Here is a 17,540-nt window from a genome sequence, read left to right as displayed (position 1 = left end):
CAAACTAGGGAAAACGGATTGCAGTTCCTGTTACTCGAAATGCCAGTGTTGCATTACAACCAAAAAAATATATAGGGTCATGCGGCAGAAATTGACTTAAAATGCAGTTGAAAAAGATCGTCTATTTTTTTCGCTTAATGAAAAAGGCATATTTTTAATGGCTCCGACGTGCAGAAATGGAGGATATTTTCTATACTTCGTAAAATGTGAATATGATTTTCTGCAATTTTTAAACCTAATTGGATAAGCTTTCGATTAAATGTAATTCCAATCCTGTATCATCCAATCAGAAGCCGTATAGGATTCTATTCTGAGTACCATCTTGGGGTAAAAAACTTGCCGGTAAAATGTAAACAAATAATTGCGCTCTTGTAACCTATACGGTAATGAAAAAAAATTCCGAAAATTAAGCGCCCGCGCTAAATGAAGCGCTAGCGTCTATCTAGATAAAATCACGTCTTCAAAACATTATCTGATCACTCTCTGAATTTTTAAAATTAGTTTTTGCCCGCCGATCGGGCCAAAAATTTGAACTGATTTTTTCACCAAATACGGTACTGTTCAAAAAGACACAAAGATAAAGTTTATTTACTGGCCTTATTTTTCAAAGGTCATCCAGCACTGATCATAGTGTCGACAAAACCGTTCTGATATGGAAAAGCTACATCGAATTTTGAAGAATGGCTTTAAATGAAACCATTTCTTGAAAAAACACGTTTTTGAAACAGACTATAGTTTTTCCAAATTTTAAAAATATGATAATATTACTACTTTGGCAAGAAAAACTATTCTTGGACTACAATATTCAATGCCAAGATTAATTTTTCTACTTTGCAATTTAACTAAATCGTTGGTGTTTGCTTAGGGACCCTTTTGGTCAATTTTCACCAAATTAGCTTTTTGCTAGAATAGCAACTGAGTCACGATCATTATGGTTAAAAACCAAAATGAATCTTCAAATTCAAGATATACACACGCTTTATCCCATAAAAACAGTAGATATCACAAAATCGTTCTATTCTCTTCATACTTTGTCGACATTCGAGCCCACCCTAGATTTAGATATGGAAATCAACACAAATAGGAAACAGACTATAGCTTGAATTCACGTTGATGAAAAGTCCATTTGACCCCATTTCTCGCTGTTTCACATTTTTCCCGAGCAAAATGACTATTTTTAACATTTTTCAAAGCATTATTAAAAAAAAAAGTCTTTTTTCTATAGGTTACAAGAGCGCAATTATTCGTAATGCATTTTCCATAGGGTACCACTGGTGTTCCGTATTTTTTTTCTCAAAGACTACACAAACTAGGGAAAACGGATTGCAGTTCCTGTTACTCGAAATGCCAGTGTTGCATTACAACCAAAAAAATATATAGGGTCATGCGGCAGAAATTGACTTAAAATGCAGTTGAAAAAGATCGTCTATTTTTTTCGCTTAATGAAAAAGGCATATTTTTAATGGCTCCGACGTGCAGAAATGGAGGATATTTTCTATACTTCGTAAAATGTGAATATGATTTTCTGCAATTTTTAAACCTAATTGGATAAGCTTTCGATTAAATGTAATTCCAATCCTGTATCATCCAATCAGAAGCCGTATAGGATTCTATTCTGAGTACCATCTTGGGGTAAAAAACTTGCCGGTAAAATGTAAACAAATAATTGCGCTCTTGTAACCTATACGGTAATGAAAAAAAATTCCGAAAATTAAGCGCCCGCGCTAAATGAAGCGCTAGCGTCTATCTAGATAAAATCACGTCTTCAAAACATTATCTGATCACTCTCTGAATTTTTAAAATTAGTTTTTGCCCGCCGATCGGGCCAAAAATTTGAACTGATTTTTTCACCAAATACGGTACTGTTCAAAAAGACACAAAGATAAAGTTTATTTACTGGCCTTATTTTTCAAAGGTCATCCAGCACTGATCATAGTGTCGACAAAACCGTTCTGATATGGAAAAGCTACATCGAATTTTGAAGAATGGCTTTAAATGAAACCATTTCTTGAAAAAACACGTTTTTGAAACAGACTATAGTTTTTCCAAATTTTAAAAATATGATAATATTACTACTTTGGCAAGAAAAACTATTCTTGGACTACAATATTCAATGCCAAGATTAATTTTTCTACTTTGCAATTTAACTAAATCGTTGGTGTTTGCTTAGGGACCCTTTTGGTCAATTTTCACCAAATTAGCTTTTTGCTAGAATAGCAACTGAGTCACGATCATTATGGTTAAAAACCAAAATGAATCTTCAAATTCAAGATATACACACGCTTTATCCCATAAAAACAGTAGATATCACAAAATCGTTCTATTCTCTTCATACTTTGTCGACATTCGAGCCCACCCTAGATTTAGATATGGAAATCAACACAAATAGGAAACAGACTATAGCTTGAATTCACGTTGATGAAAAGTCCATTTGATCCCATTTCTCGCTGTTTCACATTTTTCCCGAGCAAAATGACTATTTTTAACATTTTTCAAAGCATTATTAAAAAAAAATGTCTTTTTTCTATAGGTTACAAGAGCGCAATTATTCGTAATGCATTTTCCATAGGGTACCACTGGTGTTCCGTATTTTTTTTCTCAAAGACTACACAAACTAGGGAAAACGGATTGCAGTTCCTGTTACTCGATATGCCAGTGTTGCATTACAACCAAAAAAATATATAGGGTCATGCGGCAGAAATTGACTTAAAATGCAGTTGAAAAAGATCGTCTATTTTTTTCGCTTAATGAAAAAGGCATATTTTTAATGGCTCCGACGTGCAGAAATGGAGGATATTTTCTATACTTCGTAAAATGTGAATATGATTTTCTGCAATTTTTAAACCTAATTGGATAAGCTTTCGATTAAATGTAATTCCAATCCTGTATCATCCAATCAGAAGCCGTATAGAATTCTATTCTGAGTACCATCTTGGGGTAAAAAACTTGCCGGTAAAATGTAAACAAATAATTGCGCTCTTGTAACCATACGCATGAAGTAGTTCAACATTGAACCTTTGTTTAAATTCTTCTTCAAACTGTAATAAATTCAAATCTTTTGTGATACTTAATATTTACGTATGTACATGTATATGGGTTATGTTTAGTTATCAAAACTTAAGGAACATTTTCTTTTTCCTTGAATTTTTTGTGCTGTAATAACTTAGTAACGGTCAATTGGTAAAGCATCAGTAATACTATCATCTATTTCGACGTTATCCTATAATCAAACCACTTTGAAATTTGTCAGATTCTGTATTAATTTGCTATGGTCACAAGTGTTTCTTATCTGCCTATTGCTTCACCTATAACATGTTTAATAAATCCTCGGAATACATGCTGTGAGTGACAGATATTCTGATGTAGAGAGTAGAAATTAAATGTAGTTCAAGGTCAAGAATGTCATCATAAGTGTGTTGTAAATCTTTGACTTTTAATTACATCATTCAACATATAAGAACGAAATTTTATCGTTTTAGATTACATAGGTTAACTTCAATAAGGGGTTATAAATAATTACTTGCCTGACGAATGAATTCTTCATTTTCATCCGATCATAGATGTATAACCCCATAGATGAAGCTCAGCACTGACTTCAAAGGTTCTATGTGCGTTGTAATGGCTTTCACACTTATCTGATAATGACATGAACCAGTTGGTCATTGAGATGCCGATTGACAATCTAGACAATAGAAAACTAACAATCAAAAGCTACTTAGCAGTTAAACGTGCTAAAAATTAGAAATAAATAAAATCAAAATATATATTTTAGAATGACTTGGTTATGAAAAAATAATGTTCTTGTAGGTAAAACAATATAACAAATTATTCTCGAAAAGAAATTAATAAATTCAGATATCTTTTTTTTTAGCCAGAACTAATGTTTTCATCATACTTACATATTTACATTTTTAATTTTACATCTTTTATCACAATTTAACTTTATTTAAACAATGTATGTTAACTATTATAAACAAGTCTATTGAAAATATGATTAATAGAAAACATGGAAAAAGTTGAAAATATGCTCCATAATATGTATTTACCATGCTTTACATGGAATGTTTTGGTAGTACACTAAAACTTTTTACTAAAACAAATTTAATATTATATATGAAATATAAAATTATTATAATTTAGCCATGGATGTATAAAATACATCTATGATTTAGTAATTAACTTATTCGTAAAAATGTATGATTTAAAAAGACAATTTCTCTTCTAAAAATGTAGAAAATCTGATGAAATAAAGAAAAGAATGTACTTTCTTAATAATTTTTTCCCAAATTCGACGCAGTTCGACACCTTAATGAAGCATATCAAAGAAAAGTTGTATTTAAGATGTTCAACAACGTGCTATTCCCATTTTCACGAACGAATAGGAACATAGTTTTTATAAAATATAAAGATATAAGCCGTAAAAAAACATTTTTTAATTAACTTCAATATTGTCCTTGTAAAATGCGCAATTTCTAGCCGATTTCATCCATTTTTTCATTATTTTATTTGTCTGTCCAGTGCGCTAAAATAGACATACTCTCACAACAGAAGGGACATAACTGGAGAAGACAATTAAGGAAATCTATTCTGCTGTACTGGTCAGCTAAAGTTACTTGATTGAGGACAACACACATCAAAACATCAAAGACAGTCAATTTGGTCTTTGTTCTTTTCATCTAACAATAGAGAACAGTAGGGAACTTTTGACGAGCTTTATCTATGGGTTTATACATCTATGATCCGATGTTCCATAATATATTATGAATCCATCCTCCCTGTATCTGCAATGATAGAATACTTTGCCATTATGCTTTTTACCAAATCATTGTTCATAAACCACCCGCTTTTTTCAACATAAGTTTCACCAAATTTTCAGTTTACAAATATATCTTAAGGTCAACCTAGTTAATTAAACGCCGAGGCTTCAAAACATTGTATCTTATCTGCAAGAATACGACAACTACGTGCATAATTATAAATTCTATCTGATCAGAGATCGGATCTGCACAAATCACTATATTCATAGTATACTTGCGGGTACAGCGAATAATTACAGCTACAATACTGTTTACACTAAGTTATCATAATATATCTATTATTAAAGCAAACAATAAATGAAAATTAAACTTACCTTGCACTTCTTAGAGCAACTGTTAACTAAGTATGTATTTCAAACGTGGTAGAAATTGTTGTTGTAATCAAATTGGCACAAATAAATTCGAAATGCGGGTCTCATACGCATGCGCAAATTGAAAAATAATCTGTTTCTCGTAATTAAAATATTTTACCGCGAAAATTCTTAAAAGAGTTAATTCATTCGCTTTTATTATGTAAATTTGAAAATTTATATATATTAGCAACAGTAATCATTGAATTTATTCAAAAACATCAGTAAACCAATATAAATAAAAAGTGATTATTAAATTCATTTTTGTCAATCATTGAAAAGAGGATATTTAGGGAGAAGCCCACTGGAGATCTATGCCTGTCTTGGGTTACTATATATATAATATCATTCCCCAAAATTGGTTCAATCTCATCTGGATTGAAATTTCGGTCGACAATTAAAGTCATCAACCTTAAATAAACCTTTTATCAACGTTGTATTTTCAACCTTTCTAAAAAACATTGAAAGCATCAACTTAAAATCAATGTTGATCCAACGTTGACAATTCAATGTTGATTCAACGTTGACAATTCAACGTTGATATTTTTAACCAAAAATCAACGTCGATTCAACGACGTGATTTAACGTTGATACAACGTTGTTTTTACTTTGATCAACGCTACAACCAAATTTCAACATATTTTCAACGTTGCGAGCCTGCTGGGAAAACTTGCCTAATAAAAAGAACACTCGTCAAATTTGAAAATTTTTTTTTTTTAGTAGGTACAACAATTTATGAAAGCTACATTATATATGTATAATCTACTTAGTTATCTGAATATATCATATATAAAGAGAGTTCTCGTTCCGAGAGACCTGCTCGTGCTAAAACTTAATGATAATTGTGATATGATCGGTGCAATATTTAAAAGCAAATATATTTCTCTTCATTTCAGTTCAAGAACATCTTAATAAACATGATAAATGCGATACATTTTGTCTCTTTGACACATTCCCCATTTTCATTCTCAATTTTATAAAACGTCTAGACATAAGTAAATGATTTTTCTTACAAGGGAGCAGGATCGTTACTAGTAACAATGCCTGTACGCAATAAATACATTATATATATGCCTAAAAAGTGTACAAAACAAAACCAATTTTAAAAAAGGAATATGAAATATCAGTATCTATAAATATTTCAGAGAACATATATCCTTCATCAGTATGTTTTTGATGATGTAAAACCATTTGTTTTGACGTAAAGCAAGGTATTCAGCAAACTATATCAGCAAAGATTAATGTGAGCATATGCCTAGCTAGTTCCCCAGCTTAATTTTGACGTAACTTAATGTCAGTGCACTTCATAAAATCTTCATTAAAAATGTTTGTCTAGTATTTGAAGTAAAAAAAATATAACATATAAAAAGGACAAAATCACAGTTGGAAAATCAATTAATGCCATACACATCGTCGTTTTTGAGTTGTTTTTATTTTTTTTCAGACAATGAGGTCTTATTACCTATTAATGTTCTTTATTCCGGCGTCAGCACTTATAGTCGAAGATGTATTCCCACCAAGTTTAGAAGAATGTTACTCTGGACAAGTTGACAAAAACACCACTCCATATGATGTTCAAACGAGCTGTTTGGAAAAGTTTTTGGGTCATATGTACAAGAATACTAGCTCAATAGATTTAGGGAAGGATGCTTTTGACTGGTTCGATTCTCTCGGCAGAAAATTACATATCCGACTGAGACGACAAGGTCGGTACAGATTGCGCGAGAGGAAGGAAATTAGAACATTAAGTGAAAATGAATTAAACAATTTTTTGGACGCAGTAAATGCCCTGAAAAATGACAAGGTAAGTTTATTCGTAATTATGGTAACGATTAGAAAGATGGACTGTTGTGGATTTTTGTTTTCGTCCAACTTGTTTGATAAATATAAAAATTAGATTGATCCTGTCGAAACTGTTTATGAACCAGGGCAAAATTAACCTCAGCAAATTGTACAGACGCCTGTCTATTATTGACAAGGGGGATGAGTTTTTGGTTATTAACTATCAATGTAAGAGGGGGGATTCGTTGGCCAAGAGGTCTTTGTAGTTCTACTACTGTAATCACTAGCCATTCAACACTGTGGTTCTCGACTCCAATCTTAATTGACTAGGATTGTCAGTTTTCCTATCGAAGGTCGGTGGTTTTCTCCCGGCACTCCGGCTTCCTCCACCGATACAAACTGGCCACCACGAAATAGCCCAAAAGTGGCACTGAAAAGTGGCAATAAAAAAATCAATCAATCAATGTAAGAAAAATAACCCAGGATATATATCGTTTGTTGTCCTTTAGATGTTTTTAATTATTTGTATCGTTAAATCACCGTTTAATTATGATCTATAACAAAATTTCCTTTAGATTTATTTATAGTTTTACGATCAATATTGTCATTTGTTTAGATATAAAAAAGTAAATGCAAATGTAGTTTGATTTCTAGTGAGACAACTCTCCACAACAGACCAAATGACACAGTAATTAACAACTTTAACCTTCACCATTGAGCAAATCCCATACCACATAGTCAGCTATTAAAGGCCCCGAAATCGCAAATGTAAAACAAATCAAAAAGAAAACTAACTGCCTAATTAATGTACAAATAATGAACGAAAAACAAATATGTAATACAGCAACAAACAACAACCACTGAATTACCGAACAGATTGTTTTAAGAGTCATAATACATTAGTTTCTGATGCATTATTTTGCATTATTAATTGTTTTGGATTTTAACTAGCTGTCAGTAACTGCGAGTATTCTCTAATCGTACTTTCTTGTTAATTTGACCTGTTGATACTACTTGTAATGTTTTTTTTTTGTTATTTAATGTTTACTTATACAGGGGTATATCTGGTCTATATACCAGCTTTGATAAGTGTTCGGGATTACTATGAAATTTCACTTCTTCGTACTATGAACAACAAAATTATGTCCTTTCTCCTTTTATACTGTATATACATCACACTTCTGGCACCTGTACATGAAAACACAAAGTTTTATCGAGCACCTTTATAGTTTTATTGTTGATGTTCACCCCACATACATGGACCAAGTTTTAGAATAGTTTTATTGACATACTAAAAATTTCTTGGTGTTCCTAATCGGATGGTTATACAGACAGGAGAAGTAAACCTAACAACAAAATTATTTTCATTTGCCTGTATATAAAATGATTGCAAATGGCGGAATTTTTTGTTCAAGGTTAATGTTTTTCTGATATTGTGCAACATTTTACAGCGGTATAATACTTTTACATGTTTTACTTTTATTTTTCACCCCTTATTATTATTAATTTTGTATTTACATTGAACCATAGATTAAATTTATTCGTTCTGTGTATGTTCATTTATGTTACTACGTCTTTCAATTGAGTTAAGCCATTTCAATTGATAATTTATAGTGTATCTTTCTATGTTGTGATGTTACACTGTTGTTTCATATAAGAGTGAAGGTTTGGTACCATTAAAACGTTTAAAGCCGCTGCAATTGTTAGCACCTATCCTAAGTCAGAAATCTGATGTTCAATAGTTGTCGTTTGTTGGTGTGGTTCATAGGTGTTTCTCGTTTGTCGTTTTTTATATAGATTAGACCGTTGGTTTTCCCGTTTGAATGGTTTCATTAGCACTCATACCTCATCTTTTTATATCTATTAGGTCTCAATTAGTGTAAGCAGGAATATTCAGATGCAACAAAAATATGTTTTATTTACAAATATTTATAAACGTTAAATACTGCAATGGGTGTACCCAGCCTGCTTGTTTCTCGGTTGTCATCTACATCTTAGTTATAACTATATTTGTTTGAAGTATCCGCTTTCAGACTGTTTTTATTTTGTTTCATGCATAATTGAGGTAAGTTACACTTATATATTTGACTCAGAATGCAATTTGTTCAATTAATTATATGCCATATTTTTCAGAGTGTCAAACCCAACAAGTATGATTCGTTTGCAATTATGCACCAGGGTGGGTCCGAAGAATCTGCACATGATGGTCCAAACTTTGTGAGCTGGCATAGATATTTCCTCGTATTGTAAGTTGCACTTTCTTTCGTACAGAAAATTACACTCAGAGTCAATAATAATGGATTATATAACCGTATCACAACCGCTTAAGAACGGTTTTGGTCAGGGATATTGTCTTTAGTGGCGTAGGACCTTAATGAGCTATGTGGAGGGTCCCGTGCCTTGATATTTTGTCACCACAAAATGGCGTCCTCCATTCTAGAAAAAACTTACCGTTTTCGATTTTGCTTTCCAGAACAAACGGTTTAAAAAAGTTGATAAATTTATTGTTATTTGATGTAAATTTAAATCTTTGACAGCCCAGATATAAAAACGCAGAATGATAACATATGAACACTAAACGTAGTACTTCGTAAACAGTTTGAGGGGATATTCTGACCTTTTTGGGGGGTCAAGACAATACTTTGACTTGATGGTAACTGAAAACATTTTATTTACGTTTTCATTACATGTTGTCATCAAATAAACAGTTAAACGGAATATTTCTTTGGAATACATTTAAAATAGTATATCAAATTAATACATGCACGAAAAACGATACAACATATCATCACAGAGATCTCAACTTTTACTAGTGGAATAAAGAGAGGGAAGTGTATTTTTTTCAAAATAAAAAAAGACTACTAAACGTGTTCTAGTGATCTGCGTTTTCATCTTTGCAAGTATGTGTTTTAATCATTAGTTGCTCGAAATATCTCAGTACTTATACTTATGAAATATTCTTGTTCGACGCATAGTGTAATCTCCAATTTGGATGTACGCAAAATGATAAATTGTTGAAATTTCCTTTAATGAGTCATAGAAGGTATGTTATTACAATATGAAATACAAGTCATTATTTGTTGTGATCACTATTTTGTTGCAACTTTCACCAAAATAATGATAATAAACATCAAATCACTATACAGCTATATGCAAATAACTTTATATGTTACCAACTCATTTGTTTCTTTAAATCTGGTTATACTAATGAATCACTTTAATATCACCATTTCTATAATACAGATTCGAAAATGCTCTTCGGGAAAAAAATAGCCGAGTGACTCTTCCATACTGGGATTCAAGAGCAGATTATTTGATGAACAAAAAAGAGGATTCTATTTTATTTACTGAATTATTTTTGGGAAATGCGAAAGGCGTTGTGTATTCGGGTCCATTTGCATTTTGGTCAACGCCAACAAAACCGAGAACGTTGTTAAGACGTGAACTCGGAGTAGTTGGCTCTCCAGTTCATCCAGAGAGGTTAAAAGTAGTGTTTACAAAAAAATATCATCGGGAAATACTTAGACCAAGTACTCCAGATAGTAGTTATGCCAATTTAGAGTCACACCATGATAATGTTCACAGGTGGGTTGGAGGAAATACTGGACAGATGTCGAGCATAATATTTAGTCCAATGGATCCAGTTTTCTGGCTTCTGCATTGCTTTGTAGATTACCTTTGGGAACAATTCAGAGAACGTCAAAAGAAATTAGGAATAAATTCAGAAACAGACTACCCAGCAACCACTATAACAGCACATAAGCCAAATAGATTTATGGATAATTTGAAACCACCAAAGAAGAATATTGATGGGTATAGTAATTCGTTTACCAAGCAAATTTATAGATATGCAGATGCTCCGACTTGTGAAAACAACTGTGGAGGAGCGTTTAAAGGATTTCTGTTCTGTGATAAAAGTAAAAAAGGATGTGTTTCCGGATCGAAAATTGATTTCATTAGATTTGGAGGATTTAGTCACGTTACGAACTATTTTCCGTCAAAGGGAAAAGGTAAAAAGACGAAGATTCCTCAATCTATGTCTAGTTTAAAATCTTCGGCTGTACCAATAAAGGGGCCGGATCAAAGTATTAAAAGTGGAAATACTTTAGCATTTGAAAGCCCAGAGAACAGACAACTATCTGCAACTTCACCAGCTCCAAAAAGCACAACATTATTTAGGACCCACTTCGATAATGCTGCAGCAAGAGGTCGCAGATCAGCTGATTTCAGTTTAATAGGCAATAATTTAAAAATTGGCTTTGATATAAATCTTCGCTTAAAACAAGAGATGAGAAACCTCAGTTCTTTGAACAGTGCTTCGTATCAGTTCGACAATTTGGCATTGTCCCCAATAGCAATAATAAACAAACACAACAGGAATCGAAACCCAGGACAAGATGAAACTAAAAACCAAAGAACATTTAACATTACATTTCAGACAGATGGATTCTCCTACAATGGTCGACATATTGACTTTATTTCTATAGATGAACGCACGCACACGTCTGAATCTCTTGGTCTTATTATGTTTGAGAAGCCAGTGTCTGGTGAAACGAAAGCCTACGTGCGAGTGTACGATTCAAACGGTGAAATGTGTCAACCGAGTTGTCTGGTATCAAAATCATTCTATAAGGAATGTTCGGGACTGATCAAGATCACGTCTGATTTTCCTCGTATGTACGTAGATTCATATAACAATGCTTTTGATTCAGAAGTAACACCGTTTCTTAGGTTTGTTTGTGTAAATTAAGGCGATCATTTTACTTGAAAAATATGACTTGTTATTTGTCTTAGAATATCCAAAAATACTGTGAAGAAAATAATCAATTTAATGATATATAATATTTAGCAGCAACCAATAAAGTAAAATAATGATCATAAAATATTTGTTCTCTCACTTACATTCCCAAAGTTTTATCCACATATGGGAATATATACTCTTCAATGAGACAGCAACACAACGACAAGACAACATCAAAAAACATCTCTGACATCAATTTAGAGTCTATATCGACAGAGAATGTGTCATCATCTAAATCGCCCCGAGTTAAAAAAAGTGGTAAATAAGGTAAACAGAAACATTCAATGTCTGCTGCGTCAAATACTTTCGGAATTTGATGCGATTGTCATACAAGTGAGAGGTTTAGCTAGTTATAAAACCAGTTCATACCACAATTTTCTACATGAGAAAATGCCTGTACCAAGTCTTAAATATGACAATTGTTATCTACTCGTTTGATGTGTTTGAGCTTTTGCTTTTGCCATTTGATTAGGGAATTTTTGTTCTGAATTTTCCTCGGAGCTCGGTATTTTTGTGATTTTACTTTTTATTTATGACTTACGATATTACTGAGGAGTATCTTGACCTTGAACAGTCTCATTAGAATGTTGAGAGGATAAACTAAGTTTGTAAGATCTCAACACTCTCAATCAGCAGAATAAAAAAAAAGTGCTTTAAAGAAAAAAATATCATTTTAACTTGTACAGAGATAGCATTGAATTCTAAAATAGTATAATTGATCAATTAAAACATACACCGTTTTAAGGAATGCATGCAGTTACTGACAGACTTACATCAGTCATAAAAAGATCTTGTATTATGCATCTACACTTTAAACCACACAAGCCATATTATTTTTCTGTTTAATTGTTCTCACGATATTACACAATTGTTATGATAGTTAAAATGTGAAATAAACCGTACAAAAAGTGTGACCTTCTAGGATAAGCAACCAATTAATAGAAAATAAGTGGTGAACTGGATTTTATTTCTTTCCACAAAATCAGTTATTCATTTAAATAAAAATCCAAGCCAAAGGTTACAAATCTAGCTGAATTATAGCGAGGAACTACAAAATATCCTTTTCCCGACAAATATATGTATTCACATTTTTTAGAACTATACAAAATAACCCAACACTGCAACAGGAGGCACAATCTGTCAAAAACAAAAGCAACAATTAAGGTTTTTGATCACAAACTTTTGAATCAAAATAATCATTCATATGATTTTCATCCTTTGGAAATCGCTCAATTGTAGTCTTCCCAATCTGTTATTAAGCATTTGAAAAACGTTGTTGGCCAAAACTAGGTCGTCAAAATAGAAAATTGTACTAAATGATTTGCTCCCCGATATTCACATTGTGAAAGTCTCTACAACAAGACAAATATGGTGGAGGACATTTTTTTTAAAACGGATGCAGCACATTCATCATGTAAAAAGGCTTTACGGATTCTTTATTCTACTAGATATCTTATTACTGGCACCCTCAAAAACTGCTAATGTTTACTCTGTTCTATTTCTTACTTACATATACGTGTAAAGAGTTAATGTGTGGAGAAACTTTGTCAGAAATGCAAGTCATGCAATTGCAAGTTAAAATTAAAAAAGTAAAATAACAAAAATACCGAAACGGAAAGTCCTTTATAAAATGAAAAAAAAAAAAAAAAAGTTTAAACATATCTCACGAATGCAAAACAACTGTCATATTTCTGACTTGGTACATGCATTTAAAAATACAGACTTAGATGTCCTATCTGCAAAGAACTTATTAATTGATGTTATTGAAGCTACTGTAAAGAAAGCCAAACTTTTCGCAATATCGCAAGCTCGAGTAAGGATTTGAATTTATCTTAAACTAATCATAGCAAAACACTATTCGTACTGCTTGTGGAACCAATGATTGTACACATTGGTTATTGATTATTATCAATTTACAGCAACATCCAAGTTTTAATTATGCTTCATTTGAAGCTTATAAGTTTCTCGTTTCATTTTATTTTAAAATCAAGTTTCCTCATTTAACTTTTTTGTTGCATTTCGTTTTTTCTCTGAATAAAATGTTTAACATTGATTTTGGCTGAAAATAAAGATCATTTGTCTTATCGTTTGTAGTTGTAAATCTTATAATTTTTTCTGTTCTATTCGTGTGTTAGGGTAAAGATAATTAATCATCAAGTTCATTTATAAGATTTTAGTTTGGGTCAACTAAACTTACACGATGTATTTGGTTTACAGCTTTATTTAGAAGAAATACCGACATAGCTAGATAAGACAATTAATTATCTAATTACTACCACAATTTTATATTTATTAATTATTGTAATTTTCATTGTTATTAATACATACAATATCAGTATTACAAACCTAATCTAAAACTATATCATATCCTATTTTTTGGAAATTTTTAGAAATTTAAATGTGACGTCACTTTTGTGCGTCGATCCATTCGGCTAACATATTCGTATTCGTTTTTATTCTGTAGTTAGTCACCACTTCGGTTTTAACATGTATATCAATTATATAGTCATTTCTTTTATAAATTTACTGTTTGCAAAGGTATGAATTATTCTAAAAGCTAAGGATTTTCTTATCCCAGGCAGATAACCTTAGCCGTATTTGGCACTACTTTTTGAAATTTTTGGTCATCAATGCTTTCATCTTTGCTGACTTTCTTTGCTGTTTTGACCTGAGCGTCACTGATGAGTCTTATGTAGACGAAACACGCGTCTGGCGTATTTAATTATAAGCCTGGTATTAACTATAAGCTTGTCGTAATGTTCTCTTGTATTATTTATTTGTGTGTTTCTCTGTCCTCTGTATGTTCTTCCATTTGTTTGTATTGTAGTCCTGTCATGTAATGTTGTCATTTTAATGTTATATTTAACATTGCCATAAAAGCGGGAGGTTTGGCTAGCCACAAAACAAGGTTCAACCCACCGTTTTTTCTTAAAATGTCCTGTACCAAGTCAGGAAAATGGCCATTGTTATATTATTGTTCGTTTTTGTGTGTGTTGCATTTAGTGTTTCTGTTGTGTCGTTGTTCTCCTCTTATATTTGATTTGTTTCCCTCAGTTTTAGTTTGTAACCCGGATTTGTTTTTTCTCAATCGATTTATGAATTTCGATCAGCGGTATACTACTGATGCCTTTATTTAGAGTCTGTTGAATGTGTTCACTATGATAGAAGTGAATACAAACGATAAGAAAATAAAATTTTTTAGTCATTTCTTTGCATTAAAATATAATTCCAAAGAAAAGTAACCAAAAGAAGTAATTGCCCCGTTCTTATATAAAGTCGAGAATGTATGATCCTTTCTATGAAAGATTCTCTCATTCATAAAGTTATAGGAACGGTCTGATCTAAACATACTTATTAAACAGACAATGTAAACTGTAATCCTGTCTGTCACAGGAAACAATAATAGCCTGATCTGGTAGGGAAACTTGCCATATATAAGCCCCAGGTTAGGATACAATCTAGTGACACTATAAGGTTAGGAATTTCATTTTCTTACTTATTCTATACTTCGCTATATATCAAATATCAGTCTAAAAAGTAAAATCACAAAAATACTGAACGGTAAGTCCCTAATCAAATGGCAAAATCAAAAGCTCAAACACATCAAACGAATGGATAACAACTGTCATATTCCTGACTTGGTACAGGCATTGTCTTATGTAGAAAATGGTGGATTGAACCTGGTTTTATAGCTAGCTAAACCTCTGACTTGTATGACAGTCGCATCAAATTCTAAATACAGTGTTATTTGTGGTTTGATAATAGTTGCCGCTGCAGACACTTTCTGTGAACATTGGTTAAGCATAAGATGTACATGGTTTTATAATGGTAGTACAGAGATGCTGTCTTTAGTCTGTGCTTTGGACATGTTTGTAAAGAAGATACATTATGTATATATCAATAACCCCTTTTCATTATCTTTTACTTTATTACTCTGTTCATTGTGTGCATTTTGAATTTAATTCCCTTAGCTAACCAGGTCATGGATTAAACATTTTAAATTCGTATTCATTTTTATTTTTTTATTAATTTCCCATTTTTTGTCCAGAGCCATATTTAGATATATGCTGTGAAAAATAGTTTGACAATTTGTTTACTGAACTTTTACTTAATAGAACATTCACAATCATTTAACTATTTGCAAAATACTGTGGAATCATTATTATTCGTTGGATATCTTTGGTAAAGGTGAACCACGAAATTAAATATTCAACGAATGACAAATGTCCTATAGGCTTGTATGCAAACTTTGGCAAAACCACGAAATTAGATATCCACGAACATGAAAGTTTCTCTTTATCCACGAAAATTGGTACACACGAAAATAAGTGAATCAACAGTACATATTCTTTTCAACAACTGTCCTTATTTTTGATTCGAAATGAATCACAGAAATTTATTTTTGTACACTTGACACGCTGTGATTGTCACGTTGTTGAACTTAATTACTCTTCCGTGTGGTTTCCTAATACAATAGCTCAGTTCTGGAAAACTATTTTTTTCCTTGGTTGAAAAGGAACTGCCGTTTTCCTACCGAAGGTCGCTGGTTTTCTGCGGGCACTCCGGCTTCCTACAACAACAAACAAATGACATACACGAAAATATCATAATAGTTCTGAAAAAAGTCGGTCAACACTAATCAATCAATTAATTTCTTATTGCACTGAAAACAGATGCAGTCAATTGTAAGCTAGGAAAAAGGCAATTTATCTTTTTTTTATTTTACACCTCAGGATAACTATAAATAAACCTTATGCAATGTATACTTGCATTAAGGGAGTTAGTACGTCACACCGATATTTATTATGTAGATGTATGGGTTTAGTGCTATAAATTCGCTTGTGTGAATTATAGAAAGACGCGTGTATATTTCAAGATATTTATTATACTAACTGGAGACGTTATGTATATAAGAAGGTAACGATGACGTGACGTTACAACTCGTTACGTCAACAATAAGTTAATGTGTCTGTATAGTAGCTAATTCGTTATAGTTGCCTTATCAAAAATAAGACATCTTTGATCGTTTTTATATAATGAATCTTTCTTAATTTCATCATCCCCCCCCCCCAAAAAAAAAGTAGAACAGGCAGCTGATAGATTGCAATATATAAACATTGAAAATGGTTCATTCTAAAAGTTACAAAGTGACTGGTTTTGACAAACAGTTGTCAATCTAAATTTTTATTAATTGACTCAACAGGACAGGTGCATAAAATGCAGACCTTCACCCTTAACCCGAGACAGTAGTGTTACATAACAACATAAACATACACACTATAAGATATACCTTTTGAAATGTTCTAACTCGATCAAAAGACATTAAAACGAAAACAAGTAAACATACACTAAACGAATAAGTTTGACATGACATAATATAAATACAATATTAAAACGTAGGTGCATAAATAACATTGACGTTACATGTAGTAATGAAACAGATGTAGAGAGAGTGTCAATACGACAACTCTTACCTGGGACAAAATGGAGTTAAATATAACAGCGTACAAAGGTAAATTTAAATATAATAATGTTGTTGTTAGAAATACGAAAGTAAATACATTTTTACAAAGTTAATAAATTTCTGGTTCAGAAATGCAAATCAGCTTTACTTTACAATAAATATAGTGAAACGAGATATAACATAAAATAAGTAAATTGAATTACGGAAATGCATTTAACGCCGTGGACAGTCAAAGAAGACATGGCTTTACCATTTATTATGTTTGTTAGAATATATTTCATCAACACACACACTGGCATATCGAACGAATATGGATATATAAACAC

General features: G+C 31.9%; 1 protein-coding gene across 2 annotated transcripts in view; it reads left to right on the top strand.

The window, feature by feature from the left end:
- Nucleotides 1-17,540, top strand: part of LOC127704349 (uncharacterized) — a 102,228-nt gene that overhangs the window by 6,029 nt on the left and 78,659 nt on the right. Inside the window, exons 2-4 of one of the 2 annotated variants that reach the window (XM_052208372.1) lie at nucleotides 6,612-6,971; nucleotides 9,083-9,195; nucleotides 10,193-11,818. In XM_052208372.1, the coding sequence (XP_052064332.1) occupies nucleotides 6,615-6,971; nucleotides 9,083-9,195; nucleotides 10,193-11,699 (1,977 nt within the window). In that variant the 5' untranslated portion in view covers nucleotides 6,612-6,614 and the 3' untranslated portion in view covers nucleotides 11,700-11,818. Of the gene's footprint in view, nucleotides 1-6,611; nucleotides 6,972-9,082; nucleotides 9,196-10,192; nucleotides 11,819-17,540 lie in introns of those variants that run through there. The other variant, XM_052208371.1, reaches the window with a different exon arrangement.

The sequence above is a fragment of the Mytilus californianus genome, unplaced genomic scaffold (assembly GCF_021869535.1).
Source record: "Mytilus californianus isolate M0D057914Y unplaced genomic scaffold, xbMytCali1.0.p SCAF_6, whole genome shotgun sequence".
NCBI classification, from domain to species: Eukaryota; Metazoa; Mollusca; class Bivalvia; order Mytilida; family Mytilidae; genus Mytilus; species Mytilus californianus.
This window is presented reverse-complemented; position numbering and strand designations above follow the sequence as displayed.